Source organism: Manis javanica, chromosome 17 (assembly GCF_040802235.1).
Source record: "Manis javanica isolate MJ-LG chromosome 17, MJ_LKY, whole genome shotgun sequence".
NCBI lineage: Eukaryota > Metazoa > Chordata > Mammalia > Pholidota > Manidae > Manis > Manis javanica.
The window spans coordinates 49,004,930-49,029,158 of record NC_133172.1 but is presented as its reverse complement, the minus strand read 5'-3'; the positions used below and the strand labels follow the sequence as shown (position 1 = coordinate 49,029,158).

Sequence of the window (24,229 nt, the reverse complement as noted above, 5' to 3'; positions counted from 1 at the left end):
AAATTATTTTCAATTCTGAAGTTGAATGTCATGCCAGCCCACTTTCTCTATACACTCAACCATTTTCTTTTCAGATTTGGTAACAATTCTTTAAGAATCATATTTAGGCAACAAAAGATGACAATATTCAATGAGAACTGCTTCAAAACTAAGTCATCTTTTCTCAAATATCAAACCTTAAGCTGAACACTTTATACTGTCTTCCCTTACTTCCCCTGGAACACTCTTCCATGTGTAGTCTAATTCATGTTCATTTAGTCAATTGCCCAGTCTGAAAAATATAGTCTAGAAGCTTTATAGATAAACCCTATTTCTAACACACAGAAGTAAAATGGAGCCTTGGATTTTAACAACTTAACCTGACTATCCTGAGGGTGTCTTTGTTAACTCACTGCTTAGCTTCAATACCTGGTCCTACCTTTCTCAATCCAACTTTGTTGCTGTTTACTATATTTTTGGTCCCTAAAAAAGCTCAGGGTGCATACACTGTCAAATGAGTAACAACCTATTAAGGGAGATATTATTACACCCTGGTTTTACATGGGGAAACTAAGGCTTTTAGCAAGGTCGAATAATTTGCCAAGGGGTTACAAACCACTAGCCAGAAATAAACCCATGTCTGTCAGACCACAAAGTGCTCATTTGTACTCCACCCTCACTGCGCAGAAAAACCTCTTAATGTCTCTCACTTGTGTGTTTTTATTGGCGGCAGCTTTCTCTTCTTAGGGGAAGGCTCAATTCGAGCTTTAACTTCTCCATCAACCTTCTCCTGGGCATCCTCGACCTCTGATCCCCACTATGGGCTTCTACAGCTCCTATCTATCTGCCTTTGCACTGTGCCCTCTCCTGAGTTCTACGGTAACAGCACTTTTAGCGCTTTGCTGTACTTACTTCTTACCTCTCTCATCTCAACTCCAAACTTCTTGAGGGCAGGAATCAGGTATGGCACAGGGTAGAGTTGAATAAATTTTCAATACGTGAATAAGTAATCCCTACAAACCCATGAGATAAAAAGGAACCTTTCATCTCTGTTCCCTAACCACAGACAATCAGAGACTACTGTTTTCCTTTGCTTGGGGGTGGCAAGGGCATGCCTGAAATTCCCTGCCCACACCATAAAAGAGCATCTCTGTGCCATGTTAAGGCACTTTTTCAGGTTTCAAGGCATCTAATGGACAATGCAGTTCTAGAACTTTAAGGGCTTAAGCATAAAATCTAAAATGGCCTACCAGGATGCGACACCAGCTCTTGATTTTAAATAATGTTTGAGTGGTTTGATTCACTGTTTTCAGTGAGTTTTGCACATTCTAAGTAATTTATTTTTATATCGCTTAGTGTTTTGAAAGTGCGATTTCATACTTCTCCATGCATATAAAGACAAAAACTACTTGTCTTTTACAAAAATGGAGGAAAAAAAGTAGGTTTGTGCTAGGTAAAAAGGCACTCATTAAATATGTTATTATGTTGCCATTTGTAAGTCCTCCTAAAAGCACAGGCGTCCTATTTTAGAGTAATCAATACTGAGAAGTATTTTATTAGATGACTTTCATTTGATTGGCATAAATACCAGGTTCAAATTATATGTTAAACAAAAACTGGGTTTTTAAAAAAATATTGGGTAAAGAGGTGAAATGCCTGCCCATCACCACTGAGTATTATCTATATAAGTAGCATTATATTCAATATTCTAATAACCAAATTTAGACCAATTTCAAGGTACACATTAAAGGTATCAATTTTTTTATACATACACCACCCAAACCACGATCTATAATTTTACTCATTTTACTAACACTAATTTCTGCACAGTGTCTAGCCTCACCTATTAGATATAAATAAGATTTATAAATAGGATATTATAAAGGTGGGACACTGGAATTCCACAATTGGAGCACATTAAATCATTTATTTGCAAACTAAAATTCTTCCAAATATTTACAAGCAGATTTGGAAAAAACTTTAAATCACTTTGCCAAGCTGGACTTCTGGCCTCTCAGTTTGATGACTGGTCCCTTCCTACTCCCCAATCCCCACCCCTTCCCTTCTGTCTTCCTCTGCCAGGAATACTCTTCTGACTCATCTCTATGTCCATTACTTCCTTGGAGACCTGGCTCAGGATTTAGCTCCTTGAAAAAAATCCTCCCTGACTAATCCCAATTTCCACTATTTTCTAACTTTACATTCCCTTGGCACTTATATATAGTTTGTGCTACATAATCAACAACATGTAAATTGTTTGGAATTTTTCTATCATTTCCCCAAGTAGGGACCAAATAGTCACACATCATCTTTTACATTCTCTTCCGCATATCCAGCAACAAATGCTTCTTGACTGACTGAATCACCAGTGAAAGAAAGCTGAGCTCTCATAAATTTCTGAAGTAAGCAACTTGCCTTTTCAAGTCACATATACAATACTCTACCACCTCCTGACATGCATGAATCCTTCAAGGAGAGGACATCATAAAAGATCCAGGTTACAGATCACATACACACTTAAAAGTCAGTAATAATACGGCTATTCAAACATTTCTCCAGATTTAATATTTCAGGCTTCTAAAAAACTTAAAGCCTTTAAGCACCACACCTGTGAATGCTAGAAAGCTGGCACCAGTCTCCTGCAAAAGGGGCAAAACTCTAGTTGGCAGTGAATGTTCAAACACGGGAACCCCTACTGGTAAGGCTCATCAGCCTCACAAACTTGCTGTTTCAGCTTTCTGGCTTCAACGAAGTGCTATGATCTCCTTTGGTTATTGTTGAGAGCCAATGATGGGTTAAATTCCCATAAATTAAGCAGCGTTTCGGTGGCTTGCCCAAGCATACCGCGGGCATCCGTGTGGCCAATTTTTTTTTTTTTTTAACAGACTCGCCCTCCCCAGGGAGCCAGAGGTGAGTAAGGAAAGCGCCAACCCGGCACTACTCAGGTGCAAACAGAGACCTCCAGAACTCCAGCCGGTCCGTCCCCCTCTAGTTCTTAGTGTCAGCTTATCCTGCAGAGGCGGGGCTTCAAGCGCGGCAGCTTTTTACTAAATCTCAACCAAGTCTTCCTCAGGCACTGCAAGCCACACCTCGGCGGCTACCCAACTTTTCCTGCAAGAAGCATCCGTTTTTCCATACTCACAGCCCCAGCAAAGGGGTCTGGGGAGAGCCCGGCCACCGCAGGGGGACGACGAGGACTCGCAGGGGGAGGGAACGGTCGCGCCGCGAAGGGGGCAGGGTGGCACAAAGTGAGCGCCGGCCGGCCCCGCGCCGCCCGCCGCCCGCCGGCCCCGCTCACCCTCCAGCAGCACCTCCTTGCCCGCGCGCTTCAGCGCCTGCACGGCCTGGTCGTGGGTGGCCTGGCGCAGGTCGGTGCCGTTCACCGACAGGATGGCGTCGCCCAGCCGCAGCGCCCGGCTCTGGTCGGCCGCCAGTCCCGGGAAGATCTTGGAGATGAGGATCGGCATCCGGTTCTCGCGGCCGCCCTTGATGCTGATGCCCAGGCCGCCCGCCTCCTGCTTCACCACCCGCACCCGGCGCACGGGCGGCGACGCGCCCGCCTCGCTGGCTGGGCCCCGCGGCGGCGCGGGCGGGCTCGGGGGACCCAGGCCCCGGTTCGGGCTCCCGGGCAGCGAGTCGCCGGCGCCGCCGCCGTTCGGGAGGCCGTTGAAGGCGGCCGCAGCCGGCCCCAGAGCGGGCTCAGGCTCAGCCGCCGCGGCGTCGCCCGTCAGGCTCAGGCTCTCCCCGCTCAGCTCGGCCACCACCCGGACCCAGCGCTCCCTCAGGAGTAGCTCCACCAGCCCCGCTTTGGTGGCCCGCGTCCACACCGCCATGGCCGACCCCGCTCCCGCCGTCGCAGTCGCCGCAGCTACCCTCATTCCAGTCAGGCAGCCTCGACGCTTCCCCCTTCCCGCCCGAGGGGCGGGCCCGGCCCCTCCCCCCGCGGCGATTCATTATTCATGAGGGGCCACGCCCACCTTCCGGAGGGGCGGACAGAGGCCAGCGGAGCCGCTTCCGGGAGGTTCAGGGGTTGCGCGTAGTCCAGTCCTCTGCAGTTTACCGGACGTGGGGAGTGAGGCTCCATCCCACGTTCTCCTTCCGTTCGTCTTTGACGGCCCTCTCCAAAACTCCTGTCCTCTACTGTGCAACAGGAGCTGCCTGGGCACAGAAAGCAAGATCAACTACTAAAAGCACTTTGCAAGCCTGCAAGACTGGATTGTGCGTTCCCTCTTGCATTGATTGGTTCATTCCGTATTCCGACCTGAGCCCTCGGCCCTGGGCTCCTTTTGAGGCCTGAAGATGAGCTGAATAAAATGTACCACTGCTAAGGGCTGGCAGTCTAGTGGGAGAGGAAGACGGAGAAACAATCAACCTGGTGTGATACTATGTGGTTAAGTGACATGTAGAAAACTCCCTGAGAACAGAGAAGAAGAAACATTTAGTTGGGCCTGGGGTCAGCTGAGGTGAGATGGAAGGTGAACAGGTGGAGCTGAGGTAATTGCACAAGCAAAGGTCCAGAGACATGAATCCAAGCATCTGTCACTCTGCAATTCGAGGTGATCACATCTTCTCCAGGGCTATAGCCACAATAGGTAGGCCACAAAGATATTTGCAGAATGATGGTCACTTAGGAAGGTGCCAGAATTCCAATGTGAACAGAGCATAGGGTCAGTGGAGGTGGCAGGATACGAGTGTGAAAAGCCTTGGACTTGGGTTTGTACATCTTATCCTGGAAGCCGTCCAAGACTTTTTGTTGGGGCAAGAGTAGATGGGCATCCCCCCCAACCCCAACAAATTTTAGGCACACTGCACAGTCTGCAGTGACTTTTATCCAAAGACATGGATAATGCACTGGTGATCCAATCTACCCACTTCTTCCAGCTTCACAGGCTGGAAGAGCTGAGGAAACTGAGGCGTAGAGAGCTAAAAACTCTGGCCCAAAGTCCAGAGAGAAAGCAGAGAAATGCAGGTCTCCTTGGTCCAGTGCTTTTTTTAAACGTATTTCAGACCTAAAAAATGAGGGTCCAGAAATCATAATGCTGAGAGAGATCTCAGGAAAAACAGGGGGTCAAGGTGCCCTCTAACGTTCCTTAAGCAGTAAAACTGAAATCTGCATGTTTTCATCTGGGGGGTAAGGGTGCTGAAAACAGAGGAAATATGCACCAATTCCTGTAAAAGGTGCTGTTTCCTGCTTGCTCATGAAGTACATGTTGAAGCTCGTAAGCTATGTCCAACGCACATTCATGTGTGGGCAGAAACTTCCAAAAAGCCTCCTATAATAGGAATTAAAAAAACAAAAATAGAGACTGGAAAGCACCCAGAATCCAAATGTAGAGAACTCAAAAAGAGAAAAGTATCTTACCAACAAAATTATTACAGCAGAATCCTCTTTGCAATTTGTGGAGCAGGATTTTCCAAGCTGCAAATGTCAGCAGTTCAACTCTCCACCCGCTCCTCAATCAGTTGTAGTGAGGCCAGCTTACTGTTCCGGCAGGTCCTGATGTGCCCAAGTACACCTGCAGTCACAGACATCTCTGGCTTTGCTCCAGCTGAGGCCTGAGCCCCCAGAGGGTTCGGTTCTGTTAAATTTCTGCTTATTAGAGAGCACTTGGCAGCTGACTCCCTACAGTCTGAGTGCTATTTTGAACACTTGTACATCTGGTATCACCCAGAGGTTTGGCACTTGAGGATACCTTTATCAGCAAAGGGGAAGTGCTGGAAATTCTTCTGTAAAGTATCGAGACATTTGGTGAACAGAGTTGGAGGAAGTCAATAGATTTTTCAACTCAATAGTGAAATTATGTAACAAAATATTCAACCGTGGGAAGAAGGAAGGTAATGGAGATCGATAGTTGGGTTATTTGGGAGTTTTTATTTTAAAAAAAAACTCAAAAATATATCCATTAAAAATTCCTATCTTACAAAGTCCTCCATCAGAAACTAAATTTTCAACGTTCTCTTTCCCCACTACTTTCAGATCTGCCAAACTTATCCAGTCAGTGTCCCCCAGTGATGCCTGTCACCCCTTTCGGCCTGAATCCATCCTAGCCAACACCTTCTGCCCCTCCCAACCACTTTCCCATCTAGCAAGTTCTCATCCTACATCTACCCAATTTGTTGGGATTTTTCCTTTGAACAATTTTATTCTATGCCTGGCTGGTTTGCCCAAGTAAATTATAAAGTACAGGAGAGCAGTGACCACCCACAGACTTCTTTTTATTCACCAGTATTCCAAAAAAGATTGCCTTGAAAGAGAAGGAACTCATTAAACACGTGATTGAAGTTCAGAGGCTCCTACACTGTATCCTTTGAAATAATCCCTACTAAAGTTATGGGTTCCTGGCCGAGCGAAAATTACTATCTAGGGAATCTCAAGTAGTCAGTGTAAATCTACTTACTGTGGATAATGAAATCTAAAATGAAGAGTACAGATTTCCACGGTTTCTTAGGAATGGGGAGAGGGCCAGATTAATTCTTTGAACAGGCATATCATTTTACCTACTTCTAAAAAAGGAAATGGTTGAGATAATTCCTGGTAACCTTTTATTTCTGTCACCTATCAGTACGTGTTCTCCTCTGCTTAGGCTGTTACTTTACTACTTCTCTGAACAAGAAAGAGATCACTGATGCTTCAAAATGAGGGGCTGGATTAGCTCTCTCAGGTCCGTAATTTCCTACAGTCCTATGACTCATGCTCTATTTCTATGCTTTTTCAAAGCCCAATAATCTTTTTTTTTTCTTATCCCTCATAACAGATATATAATACAGCATGGCAATTAAGAGCAAAAGGTTCAAATAGAAGTTTGGCCACTTATGACAATGGTCAAGGGACTAGGGTCATGGGCCTGTTTCTTCTTCAGAGGAACTTCCACCTCCAAGGGTGGCTGTTAGGGTTGACAAGGATGACATATGCAAAGCACTTAGCAGCACTGTGCTTGCCATAAAAAATACCTGCTGCTATTATTATTACCTGTTGACCTTCAATAGCAGCAACAAAAAAATCTTTGGTAGAAACTCTCAAGCTCAGTCTGTACTTTATCTAGGAATGAGTCTGCCAGAATACCATTTGAGTCCAGAATAAAGGGCAAATGGCCAAATTCATTTCAGTGACAAACATATCTTGTATAAAGCTACACTTCGGCTGAAAAGGGTATGTGTTGCCAAGAGTCGGTCAAAGGAAAGTATTAGTAGATCTGGGGCTCCTTCCAAGGTTGGGGTGTGGTGTAATTTCATAAGGAAGGAGGGCCCCAGGCAAAACTGCAGCCCTTAGCAAGCCTGAAGGTCACTATCACAAAGGAGGCCTGATGCCAGAGGAACAAAAGCAAAAGCTGTTCAATTACTATTGAAGAAGCCAAAGGGAGAAATAAGCTTGTAAGATAACCAATCCAATATCCAGCTTTGAAAAATTGTCCACACATAACTCTTCCCCAGTTAGAAGACAGTGAGATAGGTCGATTGTCCCTTTCAATGGGCAGCACTCCTTTGTCTTTCAGGAGAAATATCCTAAGATGTATTTTTCTCTCCAGCACAAACATGAAGTGAAAGAGGGAAAGGTGCATACATCCTTCAGCTGATGCAAGCACATTTTGACATTCACCCTGCCAAGATAAATCACTATCCATCTGAAACCCACAAAAATGGATTAACTATCTCATGCATTATGACTATGAAAACCCACATCTGCTAACCACATTCCTAACAAGAAACAGATGGTGACAGTTTTGTACATCTGCAACTTTCTTTTCAGGAAAATATTAGCAAGGACATACTAAGCAGAAGGTTAGTTTCACTGAATCCACTTAGTTATGGAAAATTACCAATGTTTTTTATTGACAGTCATGGAAATTACATAATTTGCCATGAAATTCAAATAAGGTCCCGGGATAATATCCCTTCCCCCAATAACAGTTCTAACAGAATTTCCAGTTCCTCACTAAGACTTGCAATCTTATAAATGGCTTCAACTCTCATTTTCCATATACCATTGAACACTAAATCACATTTATTAACGTACATGGTATTCCTAGGCCGTCCTATAGCTTTAACTCCCTCCTGAGTCAACTGATGCAATAACCAATTGGACTTGGGCATCAGCTGCATGCTTGTGGAAAAGCCTCAAATTCACACAAGTGCTAAATTTAGCATTCAAACCTGGGGGCTCACAAAGCCCCTACACCACCCTTCCATAGACTCTTTTATGGGCTGACTTGTGTCCCCTAAAAATTTATAAGCTGAAGTCCTAACCCACAGTACCTCAGAATGTGACTAAATATTTGAAGATATGGTCTTTAAAGAAGTAATTAAGTTAAAATGAGGTCTTCAGGGTGGGCCCTGGTCCAGTATGACTGTTGTCCTTATAAGAAGAGGAGATTAGGACAAAGAAACACACATAAGGAAGAACAAGTAAAGACAACAAAACATGGCCATTTACAAGCCAAGGAGAGAGGCCTCAGGAGAAGTCAACGCTGCTAATACCCGAACCTCAGACTTGTAGCCTACAGAGTTGAGAAAATAAATTTCTGTTGTTTAAGCCACCCAGTCTGTGATACCGTTACCGCAGGCTTAACGCAATAATAGACCCCATGTCAAGAATCTACACCATGGCCCATTTTTCTGCCTTCCTAACTTCCAGTCTCTTCTGTCCCTTAACACAAATGGGCATTTTTACTGAAATATTCCTTTGAATCTGAGTAGTTCACAACTGTTTTCCAATGAGTGGAAATTCTTAACTACAGACCTCAGAGCCCACTCCTACCTGGTCTTATTTCTCACTACATGTTGGCTTAAGGGCCCTTTATCCAAGTTTGCTTATCTTTGCCCTACACTTTCTAAACTGCTTAGCTTTCTTCTGGGGAACTGTTCTACTCTAATATTTTTCTAGGAATCTCACCTGGTTCTTAATTACTACCAACTAGGGAAGCTGTCACCCTCCCGGGGTTAGCTTTCCCACCTGAGACATGCGTGCTCTCTAGTATGGTAGGGCCCTGACTGCCCTGTCAGCCTTATTTTCCTCCATTTCCAATATATGCAGTGCTTCAACCACATGGAACTGCTGGCAGTCCTTTGGACAGGCTATGCGCTCACATGCTTCAGGCCTTTGCATTGAGAAGGCTCCATGAACGCCTCCTTTCTTTGCCCTTCCACCTCGCTAACTGCCACCCAATTTCGAATTAGTAGCTCAAGGACCATCTCCTACTTTCAACCTTATCTCCTAACCTTACTGGTTAGGTGTTCCTTCTCTATCCTCATCTCTAATGTAGCATCACTAATCAACTTGTTTCTCTCCCCTACTAGGCTATGAAGTTCTTGAGGGTTGAAATCATCTTTCCTCTGTTGTTGGTGCATAGCATATAGTAGGCACTCAATAAATGTGAAGTATTAAGTTCTGTAACTTCCTAAAGACAAAAGCTAAACCTTAGTATGTAGACCCATGCTGTCCAATTCAAAAGCCAATAGCCATTTGTGGCTATTTAAATAAAATTAAAAACTCAGTTCCTTTTTTGCAATAGCCACATTTCAAGTGCTCAACAGCCACATGTAACTGCCCTATTGCGCAGCTCATTTACAGAACATTCCCACCATCACAGACAGATTACAGGACAATGCTGACTTATGTCTTGAAAAACCTTGAAATGAGGAAGAAAAAGACAACACATTAAGGGAAAAAGGAGAGGTTATGAATATGTAATTACACAATTAGCCAAACAGCCAAAACACAAAAAAGTGTGCAATCTCATTAGTAAACAGGCAAATGTAAAAATAAAATGAGACATTATTTTTCACCAATGAAACAGTCTAAAACTAAAGTCTATCACCACATTGGCAAGGTGTAAGGAAAAGAATCCTTTCAAATTCTGCACTTCTGATGAAAATAGTGCCACTCCAAAGGGAACTCAAAGTGAAAGAAAATGGGCAGAGTATGAGTTACTGATTCCATTCCCAGGAATTAACCCTAGAGAAACACCCACATGTGAGCACAAGCAGAAACTGCAGTAGGTTGCTCGTTATGATCTGTCTGATTTACACACAAGATGCCCACAGAACTCAGCAGCTAAATCAAGTGCAGGAAACACTTAAACACCTTCCCTGCAATGTGCAAAATGGGAAATCTTTTATGTATCATGCCTGCTGATCCTATTTATGGATGATTGGGTCCTTACAACCAAGAGACAGTGGGAGAGTAATTGTAAGAATGTCACCTTGGCCTCTATCAAACCATTGTGCGACCATGGGAAAAATCACCTCTCCTCTTCTTGCTCTCTTTTCCATGTGGATATAAATAAAATAACTGCAACTTTAAAATGTGTGTTTTCATGCAGTTGTTCTTCCAATTTTCAATATTGTCCAGTTAGTTTAAAATAACAAACTTTACTTTTTTGCTAAGAAAAATAAAAATAAAAATGGGGTTAAGAAGGCACATGGTTTCTTTTAAAACCTCTGCTTCCTCCCCCGGCCAGAACCAGGACCACTCTATCATATAGAGGCTCAGAATAAAGTTCTATTTGAAAAAATGTTGATGCTTTTAGAAAAAACTTAAAAAAACCCAAACTGGATGGTTACTTTCTTCCAATATTCTAAGATTTTATTTTCTCTCAATCTAATTTGCTCTAATCTCCATGGTAAAGGATGCATTATCCATTCAGAGATCAGAGTACTAACTATAATATGAGAAAATGAATGTTTAAAGCATTTGAATCAGGTTAGCAAAAAAGACCTTTCCTAAGTTGGTCTTAGATCAGAATTTTTCTGTAGAACCCAGCCATGAGCGATAGTCTGCAAAATGCCCAAAACAGAAACATAATGCGTCTAAGTTACACAAGTCCCCAAAGTAAAATTACCCTGAAACATTATGCACTCAAGTGTTCCTCTTATTTGACACTGCTCTGCCTTCCCTTCCCCCAGTTGCTCTAACTTGCCCCAGTCAGTTTCTGCTTCATTAGTATTCAAAGTTCTCTACTTAGGAAGAACTTCAAGACCCAAAGCTCTTACTTCCCATACCATTTATGGAAATCCAAATCACTGGCTGGAAAGGAATGCTTCCTCTACTTTCAAAGGTTTTTCGTCTTCGCTCAGATCTGTGAGCCCTGTCAGAATTACACCCTCCATAATCTATGAGCTTTCAGAATATGCTTAAGGTTATTAAATCAAATCTTTACTAGACTCCAGTTAATAAAAAATGATTCTCTGAATTTATACTCTAGTCAGTGAAAACCAAATGAGTTAATATTTGAGGCATCCTGGCCTCCATCTGGTCATATTCAGTGTAGATCAGGGACTTGAACTTTGGTTTCCACACCAGAAGACCTAAAACATTTTTTAGGAAGGGCAGGACCTTCTAGTCTCCTGAAAGGGTGTGAGAGTCTTTTCTAACACAGGCTGGGAGAATATGCCTAAGGAAATTTATTCAAGGAAGAGGAAATAAGAGTTATTTTATAGAGGGTTTAAAAAGTTGCAGCTATTTGTTTAAATTACTCCTATCACTGTAAAAACCTCAACAGGGAAGGTACAGAAGTGGCATCCACTATAAACCTTGTTTCATCTGTTCCCTCTTAGCAAACATGAAATAGGCTATCCCTTCTGTTACAAAGTATTAGGCTCCTTACCTCCCTCATTACCTTTCTGTTTATTCTCCTCCCACTCATCTACTTATATTTTTATTTGATTTTCCCTTTCCAGACTGGAGGGTAGGGCTCATCTTGGCCAAAGCGGTTTTGACCAGCTCTCCGCTTATGACGTCATCAGAACCCACATACTTCTCTGCCTATGGCACAGCCCTCCATCCCCAAAACAAACAAAGCACACATACTGGGTTTCCACAGGAATGCAACAAAATACAACCACTGAGATGGGAAAGAAACCTATCTGGATCAGTTCAGGTTAACTATAGTTCTTCACTTTCTAAGTTAAAAGATTACATTAAAACTCGTCAGTTGATAACAACGTCAATGCAGGTAGAAGTGGGCACAAAAGGTGAAACATAGCAGGTTTTCTTGTCCCCACCTCCACTCCTATGCCTTAATAAAATCCCTGCCCAGTGTTTCCTTAACCTTTGAAACTGACATATGTGACAGATGGAAAGATGGTTAATGGGACTGATATCCCAAAGCCTGATTTTTTCCTTTTAAATAAAACGAATACCAAATGCCAAAGGCATCTATTTTTCAGACAGAAAGTGCGGTTAAAATTCTTCCTGAAACAGAAGGCTGATACCGTTACTGGAAGTTAGGCCGTCCGGAGCGCGCAGGTAGTTCTCCTGTCCCCTTGCAGGTAGTTCTCCTGCTGCCCCCTCGGGCAGTGCTGGGCAGGTGCCCCACCATCGCATGGGCTACAGACTGGCGGACAGTGAAGGTCATCAGCCCTCTGAAGCCTTAGCTATGTGTTACACAACAGAGGGTAATCTTTTTCCTGAGATGTGCTCTAAAGAACAAACAGGACCCTGAAAAATTTGGATGAAATTATAGCTGGCTGAAACATTACCCCAACGACACACCTTGTTCCCACTCCATTCACAAAGGGGAATTACAGCCCCTTATTTTGGAAGATAACATTCACAGTGACTAGTCCTAAAGAATAACTTTGTTTTATTATCATGATTTGTGAAAACAAACAGCAATGACACAGACAGTGCCCTGTTTTAGGTCCCAAATTTCTTCTTTTTGATAGGTGGTGGGAGCTGAGCGATGATGTCAGCCAGGGGCCGTTCTACTGCCACCAGTGTTCTCTCATCCAAGAGATCCATGAAGAGCAAAGGCTGTAGAGAGATGACAGTGATTCCACCAGGAGGCAGGCTCCAGGGCGGGTCCTGAACAGACTGCCTAGAGCTAAAAAGTTAGCACGGTCAAGGCTGGAGGGCCCTACACCTCTACCAGTCCTTCCAGCCCTAGTACTCACATGGTTTGAAAGCTTGAAATTTTTTAACTGAGTTCACACATAAAAGATTTCAGCAAGATTTTTCATGTTTCTCTGTACAGAACATCTGATTCTCTAATTTCTTAGGAATCAGTGTTAATGGATGGCTTTAAAGCCTGAATTCTTGACAAACAGCCAAGTTAAAAATGCATCAAGAAGCTAATTACATTTGAATATTAAAAAAAAAAAAAATTCTCACAGACCCCTGAGAAAATATTCCAGGACACCCAAGGAACTCCCATCTGAGAAGCATGAATATGGAACATCTGAGTTGGCACAAACAGCTGTAGTATAAGCTTGATGGATGCTTGTATGGAATAAAAAGCCTAGCTCAAAAAAGAAAGTCATAATAAATTCAATGACTTCCATTTGCTTGAAATTTATCTTACAGAACATTCTCCAAATTTAAAAGCAAACAAAGGTCCCACCTGAGCTCCAACATCATTTTTCACTACTTATATATTTCATTTTGGTTAAGTATGACATGTCTGCCTCTAACATACTAAGGCAAGAACAAAGAAACACAGACATAAGGGACAGACTTGCCCAGAAAAGGCACTTGTCTCCCAAAACCAGGTTCTCTGCATGTAAAACGAAGGTGTTCTTGTCTTCCTATTGTGGTGCTTATTATATTTTGATAATATCACAAGGAATAAACCATCTAGAATATAATGCAAGATATTTTACCTTATATATCTTAGAAATTTTAAAGGCATGGGCTGTGCGCCTCCTGATAACATCTGATTCATTCGTGGGAGGAAGTGGATTGTAGAGTAAGGTTTTGTCATTTGGAAGAGGCTAAAAAGACAAAGATATACTGTTTAAATCATTATTTGTACTGGGCTTCTACAGAACAAAGCACTACAGTGATCCTTCAGGCAAACACCATCTCCAACCACACATTACACATTTACTACCTCCTTGACTCTCCTTGCTTCAGGAAGGAAGCCACAGCTCCTCTTCCAGCAGTACTGTAGGGGCGGCGTATGAGACGAAGAACTTGGCACTCTACAGCAGCAAGATCAAGGGCTCTGCTGGGGCTTCCAGCCAGTCTTGTCAGTAAAAGTTTGTGAGACAGGAACAAACTGGCATGTGTAGGAGCTCAGCCCATGCCAGCTCTGTGTTCCAGACTCTCCTTCCCACCAGATCACGGACTGGCCAAGTGACCTAAAGTTCTCCCCAGGCAAACCCATGCAATGCAAACTACACCCCCACTTATGTCATTGACACCTCAAGAGATGGCCTCTGGCCAAGCAAGTGATATTTCACCTCTGACTTCCTTGGGAAATAGCTCTGCCCAGCATGAGAAAGTGATGGAGTTATTACCAACACTTGAGAAAAAAAAATACAGGCCAATCTGGGCTGTGTTACAAAGGCAGGCTAGTTGAAGGCAAGGGGGGAAAAGCGGGATGGCTTCCTGCATCACTCAACCTGCAGAAGGCACTTGTCAGCCAGCTCTGCTTCCCACACGCAGAGGACCCAAAGCCCATGAGAGGGGCTCCAGTGACACATGACCACGCATACCTCCTTTAAAGCCATCTGCTGCTTTCTCAAGTTCCTCCCACCCCCACCTTCACAGATAAACCAAACACTGGTGGTTGTAATTTAAGCCCAAAGTGCATCACATGGCTGGCCACAGCTCACAGTGCTCTTAGGAAAGAAAGCATTTGCCCAAAAAACACATGTAAAATTTGGGGTGAATCAAAACAGTTGCTGGCAAAGGCTGGAATCTAGAACTGAAACATATGCTCACATCCCACCTAAATCACAGCCATGAAGAATATAATTTTCCTAACTGGCCTTTTGTCAAGACACTTAAGAGCAACTCCTCAAGCCCACAGATAGTGTTTAGGTTTCTTCAGCCAAAGGGCACAAGTGGTCAAAACCTCAACCTCTATCTCCTTTAATAAAATTAAGTTATTCAGTCACTCTGGGGTCCAAAGGTGGACGTGATTCAACCAAATCAATGGCATTCCCCGTTGAGGGTCACCTTCTGAATACTGACCTAAACACTTTCCTCAAGTTTATGTGCTTATAGGAAAAGTAGAGAAATGGTAAAATCAACAAAAACCAGTACACACAGCCTGCCCCTTCCCTGGGAGCCTCCTGAGCTGGGAATAAAATGAGAAAATCTGCACAACAAAAGCTCCTCTCCTCCAAAGAATATACTGGGAACTTTTACTCTGATTCTCCTTCCTTTAACTTAACCATTCTTGTTGCTTTTAGAACTTGAAGATTCCTAAGTAAAGAATCAGTGAGAGCACAGGTGGGAGTGGTGAAGAACTCACCAGCGACTTGTCGATGATGCAGAACATGTAGGCATCATGGAGAAGGATGTGCATTGGTCTCTTAGGGTGAAAACTGATGTGTGTGATGGGAGTATCCCTTTGGAGCCAAAGGTGATGAAACCCCTGCTTCTGGATGGTCCGGCTCCACTCTGTATACTGCTTGTCTGGGATGCTGTACTCAAATACCTGAGGAAGGATATGACACAGAGGAAATGGAGGCTGGTACTGAGAGAGACAAGAGGATATCCCTACATTCCTAACCAGAAAATATCTATATAAGTCTTGAACTATATCATACTAAGCATTATGTTTCCTATTTTTTTTAATAAAAAAATTTTAAGGCAAATCACCAAACAATTCAAACTGCATAGAAAGATTTACAGTGAAAAGTCACCCTGCAATCCTGACATCTCTTTTCCCCAAGACAAAGCAGCCTATCTTATTTACATCTTTTCAGAGATATTTATGCATGCAATATACACTGTTCTGTATGTTGCTTTTTTCTTTTAGCCTATCAGGAGATTGACCCATATCAGTATATATGTAGATCACTCGCGCTCCTCTGTAAGAGCTCATAATAACCCACTGACTTCTTGGATGTACCATGAAATTTCTTTACCTTGTCTGCTGAATGGACATTTGGGTTATTTGCAATCTTTGGCTACTACAAATAAAGCTGCAATGATTATCTCTGTATCAATGTCTTTTTGTACAACTGAAAGCATTATGTTTGTAGGAAGAATCTTTAGAATCACAACTTATGAATCAAAGATTACATTGATTTAAAATTTTTTTTAGATATTGCCCAAAATGTCCTCTAAAGGGATCATACTAATTTACGCAATGTATCAAGTGCTGTTTCCCTGTACCCTCACGGCACTATGTATTAGCAACTCTATTCAATCTTCGCTAATCTAAAAGGTACAAAACAATTTCCCACCAGTTTTAGTGACTGAAACACTTAAGGGACCAACAGCCAGTAACAGGCATCAGGTGGACATTACCATTATGTGTGACAAAGACGACAAGGACATGGCTTCACCGATCAAAAATCAAGGACCCAAATCCACAAAGCTGAGAGATTTCAAGTTTTGGATAGTATGTGAATATGTGTTTGTGTGAGTATAAAAACTATTGAGCAAAGTAACAAGCATCATTTGCCTAGCAGTCTACTAGTACGCCTCTCAGCTCCTATTTACTCTTTCCAACAGCTCAGTGAGGAAGGTATCATCACGCCCATCTTACAGATGAGGATATGTAAGTACTGATAATTTCATAATGTGTTCTGTGGCTCAGGTATTTGAAGATCTTTTCCCTCGGAAGAAAATAAATAAAGAGCATCGCCTTACAGCTTGTTATGGAAAAAAAGCAGTAGACTAAGCACCAGTTCTGGTTGACATTAGGTACCTGATCTCACTAAGGCCTGATTTCCTCATTGGCAACAGTGAAGGTGAATTATACGGTCCTTTAGTCACTTTCAACTCTCAAAAGTTATTCCATTCCATATCCAGTTTGATACCTGAGTGATGTCTAAAAACAGTCAGTAAAGCAAGTATTTCAAAATTCCTCTTCCTTCTTGTCCCTCTAGAATCTCAGGGCTTCCCATTCCACTGTGCCCCTTGAGACCAATGAATGTTACTGGCCTATGAGGCACCCAGGCTACTCAGGGAAGCTTTGCTTCCCACAGGAGAAAACCACCTTCATATTCTCTCAGCTTCTAAGCTACGACATGGCAGGAAGGAACTAGAAAGCATAGGAATCTCTTACCTGCTGGTCAGAATGAGCGATAACAAGGTTGTTGGTACTGGGGGCGATGGCCAGAGCAGTCACAGGGAAGTTGTAAGCAGGCACTGTGCAGTGAAGCTGGGAATGAGGAACAGACACAAAGGACAACTTGAGATGATGCCTTCCCTCAGAAAAGACTGATGGTCTAGGTCAGATGTTTTTAAATAGTGTTCCTTGGGCCTCAAAGGGTTCTTTCTATGGAAGTTCCCACAGATAAATGTCAGATATCTCCCCAAACAATAAACTAATTTCATTTTCAGAAATGCCTGTTCATTTGCTTATAAAACTATGAAGTAAAGCTTTCCCCATTCTCTCTACAACTGTATGAAGTGCTCATAAACATGTCATTGAACAGGGAATTTACAGCTCTACACCAGATTTGAAATTAATGTCTAAGCATGGATATTTATGCACAACTGCAAGGCATGTGCACCACTCAACAGCAAGATTTTTAAATGCCAGGCAAGGCTCAAAAAGCAGGACATGCTCTTGCCACGGTGTAATAAAGATTAAGTTATGCAGGTTAACAGGAGGCAAACCCAGTGAGCATGGAAGTGAGGTATTATTCTATAAACTAAGTGCTTATTGCAAGTTTTGGTAGTTCTTATCTAACTTCTATGATGAAATGAGGACTTGTAAGAGATCATTAGTGACTTAATGTGTGAATGACAAAAAAAATCATTATTGATTAATGAAAAATGTTTTCCTTTGTCAAATTTCTGGTTTGATTTTATTTAAAAATACTTTGAGATTACAAGGCGAACTATTAAAGGAAATTGTTACTGTGTGCAACTATCCATCTAGGTAAATCAGAATATTCCTCTCCAAAAATACAGAAGTATTTTTCATCACCCATAAATCCTCCATTTATAGTTTTTATACTGAGTGGTTTCATTATTCCCAGGGACTGACTTTAATGTTACAGACTATATAGTTCTTGGGTTCCAGACAAGGGAAATAAGAGAAATTCTCAGTTAAAGAAAGAAGTCCAAAAATGTTCCAGTCATACCCAACTGTCTTGAGTCTTTTAACTGCAGGGCTAACTTCCTCCTGTTTGCTGCTACTAAACGCTATGCTCACCTTTAGATGTTTTATGTTGTACACGTGGACCCCAGCACTGGTACCCGATGCAGCTAGCCAATTCCCATCTGAACTGACTGCCAAAAGACACATGAACTCCACCGTCCCTGTGAGACCAGAACAACAGTAAGTCTCTGAAGCCGGTGTCCACAGCCAGCCCTTCCCTGAAGATGACGGCAAAGGCCAACAAGGCCCTGTTTTAAATTACTGATTGGATAATTGCCTGATGGTTTTGCAAGTTAGTTCTAGATGTGAATGGGTGTACTCTTTTCACGTAATTAGGCATCCGGCCTTCCTGTGAGGAGCAGCCAGAGAGATAAACTTGGTAGCACCACTTGCTCAGACCTGAGTGAGACACTGCCCAGTGCGGGAATGGATAACCTGGGCAGTAGCTGCCACAGACATCTGTATGGTAATTGCTTCACACTCTTTTCCTACCCAGTGGTTTTTAATCAAAGTTAAGGACAAACAGCAAATTGAATGGGCTTGAAGCATATCTTTAATTTACTGGATGCCTGCTATATATTTACCCTAAGGGAGCATGGGCACCTATGAGCCATCTTTTTAAACCAATCTGGCAACATGCAGGCTCATGTGGGATAAAATTAAGACAGTGATGCTATACGCTAAAATATGTGCTGCATATAACACACCCAAACGTTGAACAGGCTTTAAACAAAGATGTAAACTGGATGCTAAAGGACAGGCGAGGTGGTTAGAAACAGGATGGAGAAAAGCATGTGCTAAGTGATAAGGACTGGCATACACAGGTTTGAGGGCTGTGAAGAAACCAGATTGAGTGTAAGAGGAAGTGAGGTGAGAAAGGAGAAGAAAAAGTTATATACATCAGGTACAGCCCATCTTTAAGGGATACTAATTGCAAGATGAAGAGTTTAAATTTTATAATAAAAACATATACAGGTATTGAACACATATTGTCAGTTTATCTGACTCCTAATTTGCAGGTTTCTTTTTCTGTATGCTTCTGGAGCAACCTATAAAGAGTGAGATTTTCAGCTAAAAGAGTTGATTTTCTAGGCTGATGGAGACTAAATGACAGTGAGGCACTATAATCCAGGGCAAAGGAGAAGGCAGAAGTGCTGGCTACAAAGTCCTCAATAATGAACTCAGCAAGAGTTAGCTCCAGTTACTCACATGCACTCATATTCTTGAAGAATATGGAAAGAAAGTCATGGACATTATATGACAGGTAATATAACTGTATTTGTAAGTTTATCTTTATACAAACAACCCAAAAAATTAACATGTCCACAAAACACCAACATACAAACACATACTGGAAATATACAAAACTATTAATGGCAGTTATTCCTGGATGTCAGGATTACAGATAATTTTAACTTTCCTCTTGCTGAGCTAACAAAACTCTCTAAGAAGGGTGATGAAACCTTCTGGCCCCAAATAAGGAATCAACCCCAGTGAGAAAAGAGTAGGTGTGAGCAACAATCAGATCTCATTAAGCATTTCCACTTACCAGGTATCTCCTCCTACTTTAAACTGCAAACATGTGAGTGTGTATTTGTAGGGTGGAGAAGAGCATTAGGGAACCCCCCACCCCCCAAATGAATGTTGTTTCAAAGGAAAAAAAATATACACCAGAGACTAACAACTCTCTCCCCTGGCATGTTACCAATTTCTCACCTGACTGAGGCTGAAAAGTATGCAGGTATTTGAAGCTTCCTTCTAACAGCCGAATGATATGTAGAGACCCTTGATTTGAGGCCACAAAGAGCTTTGCTGAATCTTCAGAAAACAAAATCTGAAGGGCAGAGTGAAGGAATGCTGGCATTTTGGAAACCTTAGGGTAAAACAGCAGTAAAAACCATTAAGAGAGGGAAGTGAGACCCAGAGTCCATCAAAAAGAGTCACAGCCAGGCTTAAGTTACATTACTGTTTCCGGTCTCTAAGGAAGTCAACTGACCAAGGGCCTGGAACACCAATGTGCCTATTGTAACCTAGACGTTCCCTATTTCATCTCTTCTAAAGCCTAAACTTCACTGGCACTTTCTGACATTTCCTTACTCCTCCCAAAACATAATCAATTCAAAATGGATATGAACAACCGTTTTGCAACAGCTGTCTCCAAATAATTTTTCATTGAGCAAGGATTCACATCCAGTACATTCCCACTTCACACAAAAAATACACACTTATGAAGTTTCTTCTCTCTGTGTTATCACTTACCCTCTGGAGGCTTATGGTGTCATTTTCATAATTCAGCCGATAGAGAAAAAACCGAGAAGCTGTAGAATAGGCTATCCAACCTCCACATGGGGAGATACAGCTGCAAATAATGTTCTCAGGACCCTGGTAATGTTTAAGAATGAGGATGAATGTTCAAGTAAAACTTCATAAAACAAGGGTCACTGTGACATGAATCCTCAAGATACTGCCACTCTGGACATTCCCATAAATACCTACACATAATCCTGACACTCATATGCTATGTGTCACTGATTTTTTTCAGAAGTAGAGCATCTAAATGGTATGGCTTTGATTTCCAAAACCAAGAACCCTCTTATGAATACTGTGAATTTATCTCAGCCTTTGGTGTGCTTCATAGGTATCATCCTACCAATCCCTAACTTTAAAAACCTCAGCAGGGAGTCATTTTAATGCTGGGAATGCTTTGGAGGCCAGGTGACTTGGAGAACATGATTTTCCATTTTGTCTACGGTTACAACCTCTTTAAACACCTCTAAGAAACAGCAAGCAAATATTTTGCAGAACAAAGGAAAGGTTTAATGTAACATTTATATAATTCAAAAAACTTGCAAAATATCTAAATGTACATATGTATGCATGTAGATATGTATACACATACTCTCATGCAGAAAAAGATCTGGAAGGATATACAGCTAATCAATTAACAACAGTACAGGGAGGGGCCTAGAATTAAAGAGACATACAAGGATATAGCCTATCAATAGTGTTTGAAATCTTAATAGTAAAACTGTATTCACAAATATTTGTGTGATTAAAATAAAGATTTTTAAAAAGAAAAATGCAAAGCAGTTTATATAACATACTCCTATTACTACAAAAAGAAAGGGTATATACACTTGTACACATGAGTGGAGTTTTTTCTGGAAGGATATTCAAGAAACTATTGGCAGTGATTATCTCTGGAGATTAGGATCAGGGATTTAGTCTAAGGAGGAGGCTTATTTTTCGTTATATACTCTTTTGTACCACTTGAATTTAAAAAAAATATACCAGTTCTTTTCATAATACCACCAAAGGATGAGGAACAATTTCCTGTATTCATTAGTCTAATAAATTCTGAATGCCCAACTTAAAAATCACAGGAAACCTGCTTCTGTTGACATAGTACGTCACTCATTTTATATTTACACACATGTAATTTTAGATTTTAGTTTATGATGTCAACTGAGTAACCCACAAAATACAGAGAGAGAAAGATGTTCTGGATTTCAGAGCCGGGATACAGTTAAAATTAAAACTACCTTACCTTTGTCTTGAGGTGGAGTAAGTGATCTGCATCTTTAGAGAGTGGAAGAGTATCCCCATTCTTTCCTAGAACAAGAAATTTCCCCGAGAGCTTTCTTCTCAAGAAAAGCTATTTGTACATATTTTTCCTTTAAAAAGCCATTCCTCAGTAGAATGGAATCTCTACCAGTGGGAAATTAGAAAAACGTCTGACTTAGTAAGCCCACAGTTCTCTGGGGGTTTATGAAGAGGAAAGCAGTGAGTACGTTCTTAGTTTCTGTTTGGGGGCCTGGCCTGGGATGTGGCCTGTGGCCCATCACTAATGCAGAGCCCCGCAGCACATGCAGGTGGGCACTAGTGGAGTTTTGCCTGGCCTGGGAGTCAGCTTCATTTGCTCGTTTTGGAACCTAAGGCAAAAACCTCTAATCCACTACAGAATAGGACCCAAACATTTCCTGAACAAATCATACAAAAGGCCAGCAGACTGTCACCCCAGTTAAGACCCATGTGACCTTTTACACATAGGGCTGTCACTACCCAATGTTAAATTGTGTTGTTTTCCAACAGCTATTTTGATTCCTGTCAAACCAGGGCAAACCACTATTCCGCAGCTGTCCCCTGCAGTACACCATCACTGGACACTGTACAGAATCACAAGCTTTTAACAGACGATCCAGTATCCTGCTAATAATTCCCTCACTCTGAAGATCTCCTTTGCTCTATCTAGTGGGTGGGAAAACCATAAATTCCAGTGGACACAGAAACATCTGCTTCTGTTTTTCCATAAACAGAATGTCAGCTGCAATTCTAATTTCTGTCCTCTAATTCTAATTTCTCTCTCCAAAAAATTCTCTCATCTTACCTGTTGCCACTGTAGATCCCAGTCGCCAAAGTTCCAAGTGATGAGCAAACTGGAAGAGGAGAAGCTGCCTCTTCCTTGAGCAGGAAATGAGGCATCGCTGTATCCAAGAATTGAAAAGTGATAAAGAAGCCAGGGTCATCTATTGCCTCAAAACCAGATACAGCAGCCAACATCTTAGCATATCTTTTTACCATGGAAACCCATCTACTTGATAAGTATTTCCTAAGTACTACCACATGCCAGGCACTAAACTAGGATCTAAGAACATAGTGGTAAATAAAAACATAGTTACTACTGTTAAGTAGATAGTGTGAAAGGTGAACATAGAATTAAGTAAGCAATTACATTAGGTGTGCTAAGAATCTGAAGATGGCTAAGTACAGTATTTAATGAAAAATGTAGAAAGGATATCTAATGTAGCCTAATGTGGGCAAAGACAGGAGCCCAGATGAGGTTCACTAGGAAAGACTAGTTAGGCAAAGAATGCAGGGCAAGACGTCCCAGGCAGAGGGATGGCATGTGAAATAGCTCAAAGGCAAGAGCATTAGACAGAAAATGAGGAGTCTTTCAGAAGGGCAAGACGGTGGGAGGCTGGGGGTGGCTGGGGTGCTGCCGGTGTTTGAGTAGAGAGGGGAGAGAAACTACAGGACCAGGGCAGATCAAGACAGGCTGCCTCGGCCATGCTAAGGAATTAGGGGTTTATGTATGTTGGTCCCTCCACGAAGGCATGAGGGACCAACAGAAGGCTTTTCAGTTTTAGACATGGAGTGATAAACAAGGCTGCTTTTTGAACAGAATATGCAGAATATGCTGGAATGACACAAATATAAATAAAAGATCATTAACAAGCTACTGTAAAGGAATCCAGATGAGAAAAGATATTGATCCAAACTGGGATAATGGCAGCGTAGACAAAGGAAAATGCATAGATTCAAGAGCTCATGAGGAGGCAGGCTCACTAAGGTCTGTTGGTTGAATGCAACGTGGAAGCAGGTAGCAGGAAGAAGGGTTTCTAGGTCGGGAAGATGTCCATTTACCTAGACAGCAACCCTGGAAGCCTTGACTTTCCTGCTCCCACCCAAAATAATAAAGAACCCAGCCTTAAAAACAAACAAAATCCTCATAATCCATAACTATCTGGAAAAGGGAATGACTTCCCCAGAAACTGAACTGGGAGTGCTGCTGCAAATCTCTTGGTCCTTGTAAATGTCTTTGCAAGAGGCTTGCCTCAAAGACATAAGAATGAAGGTAGTAACTACAGAAGTCTTCCAGATTTGCCTAAGAAGTGTGAACTATGCTCAATGTTGTGGGGCCGGCAGGTGGGGAGATGAGAGGCAGTGGAGATTAGGGGGTGATACTTACATGGGGAAAAGTGATTTTCCGGAGAGCAGCGTCATAATTCTTTACCTCCACCTTCTCCATGAGAGGACGGATGACTAAGTGGGTGTCAGTGCCTGGTGTGGGAGGGGGAGGGGAAAAGGCAATAGAATTAGAAGAAGTCCTGCATTAAAATGATCAGAGTGGGGCAGAGCAAAGCTGCGGCCTGGGAGAGAGGAACCCACCTCCAGATATCAGTGCCGTTGGGCTGTGCGCCACAGCTCGCACATCGTGGGTGTGATGCTGGAAGGGCTTTGTCCGCACCCACTGCTTCTCACTGCTGCTGGAAGTCACAGAGACCAGCTGAAAATGGAATACTGTCCCCTCGGCTGTGCCCACCACGAAACTGTCTTCTTGCTGAGAAATTAAATCATTAGGAAGGTACATTTGAGCAAAACAAGACCCAGTTTAAAAAACATTCCCTGAGGTTTTCTGTCTGGGAAGCTTAGGGGAAAACCAGAATTGGAAGGCAGGTTCC

The 24,229-nt window shown here is 42.3% G+C and overlaps 2 protein-coding genes across 2 annotated transcripts in view; both read right to left on the bottom strand.

Annotated features, from left to right (window-relative positions):
• The window catches only part of SNTB2 (syntrophin beta 2), a 95,700-nt gene extending 91,536 nt beyond the window's left edge, over positions 1-4,164 (bottom strand). Inside the window, exon 1 of the mRNA XM_037025328.2 lies at positions 3,278-4,164. Within this exon, the coding sequence (XP_036881223.2) occupies positions 3,278-3,857 (580 nt within the window). The 5' untranslated portion in view covers positions 3,858-4,164. The remainder of the gene's footprint in view (positions 1-3,277) is intronic.
• An 8,379-nt stretch (positions 4,165-12,543) lies between these two features.
• UTP4 (UTP4 small subunit processome component) overlaps positions 12,544-24,229 on the bottom strand; it is a 38,430-nt gene continuing 26,744 nt past the window's right edge. Inside the window, exons 7-17 of the mRNA XM_073225532.1 lie at positions 23,937-24,108; positions 23,737-23,828; positions 22,375-22,471; positions 21,535-21,599; positions 20,247-20,369; positions 19,704-19,860; positions 18,042-18,148; positions 16,944-17,039; positions 15,177-15,362; positions 13,576-13,686; positions 12,544-12,730 (exon numbers count right to left, since the gene is read on the bottom strand). Coding sequence (XP_073081633.1) covers positions 12,614-12,730; positions 13,576-13,686; positions 15,177-15,362; positions 16,944-17,039; positions 18,042-18,148; positions 19,704-19,860; positions 20,247-20,369; positions 21,535-21,599; positions 22,375-22,471; positions 23,737-23,828; positions 23,937-24,108 — 1,323 coding nt within the window. The 3' untranslated portion in view covers positions 12,544-12,613. The remainder of the gene's footprint in view (positions 12,731-13,575; positions 13,687-15,176; positions 15,363-16,943; positions 17,040-18,041; positions 18,149-19,703; positions 19,861-20,246; positions 20,370-21,534; positions 21,600-22,374; positions 22,472-23,736; positions 23,829-23,936; positions 24,109-24,229) is intronic.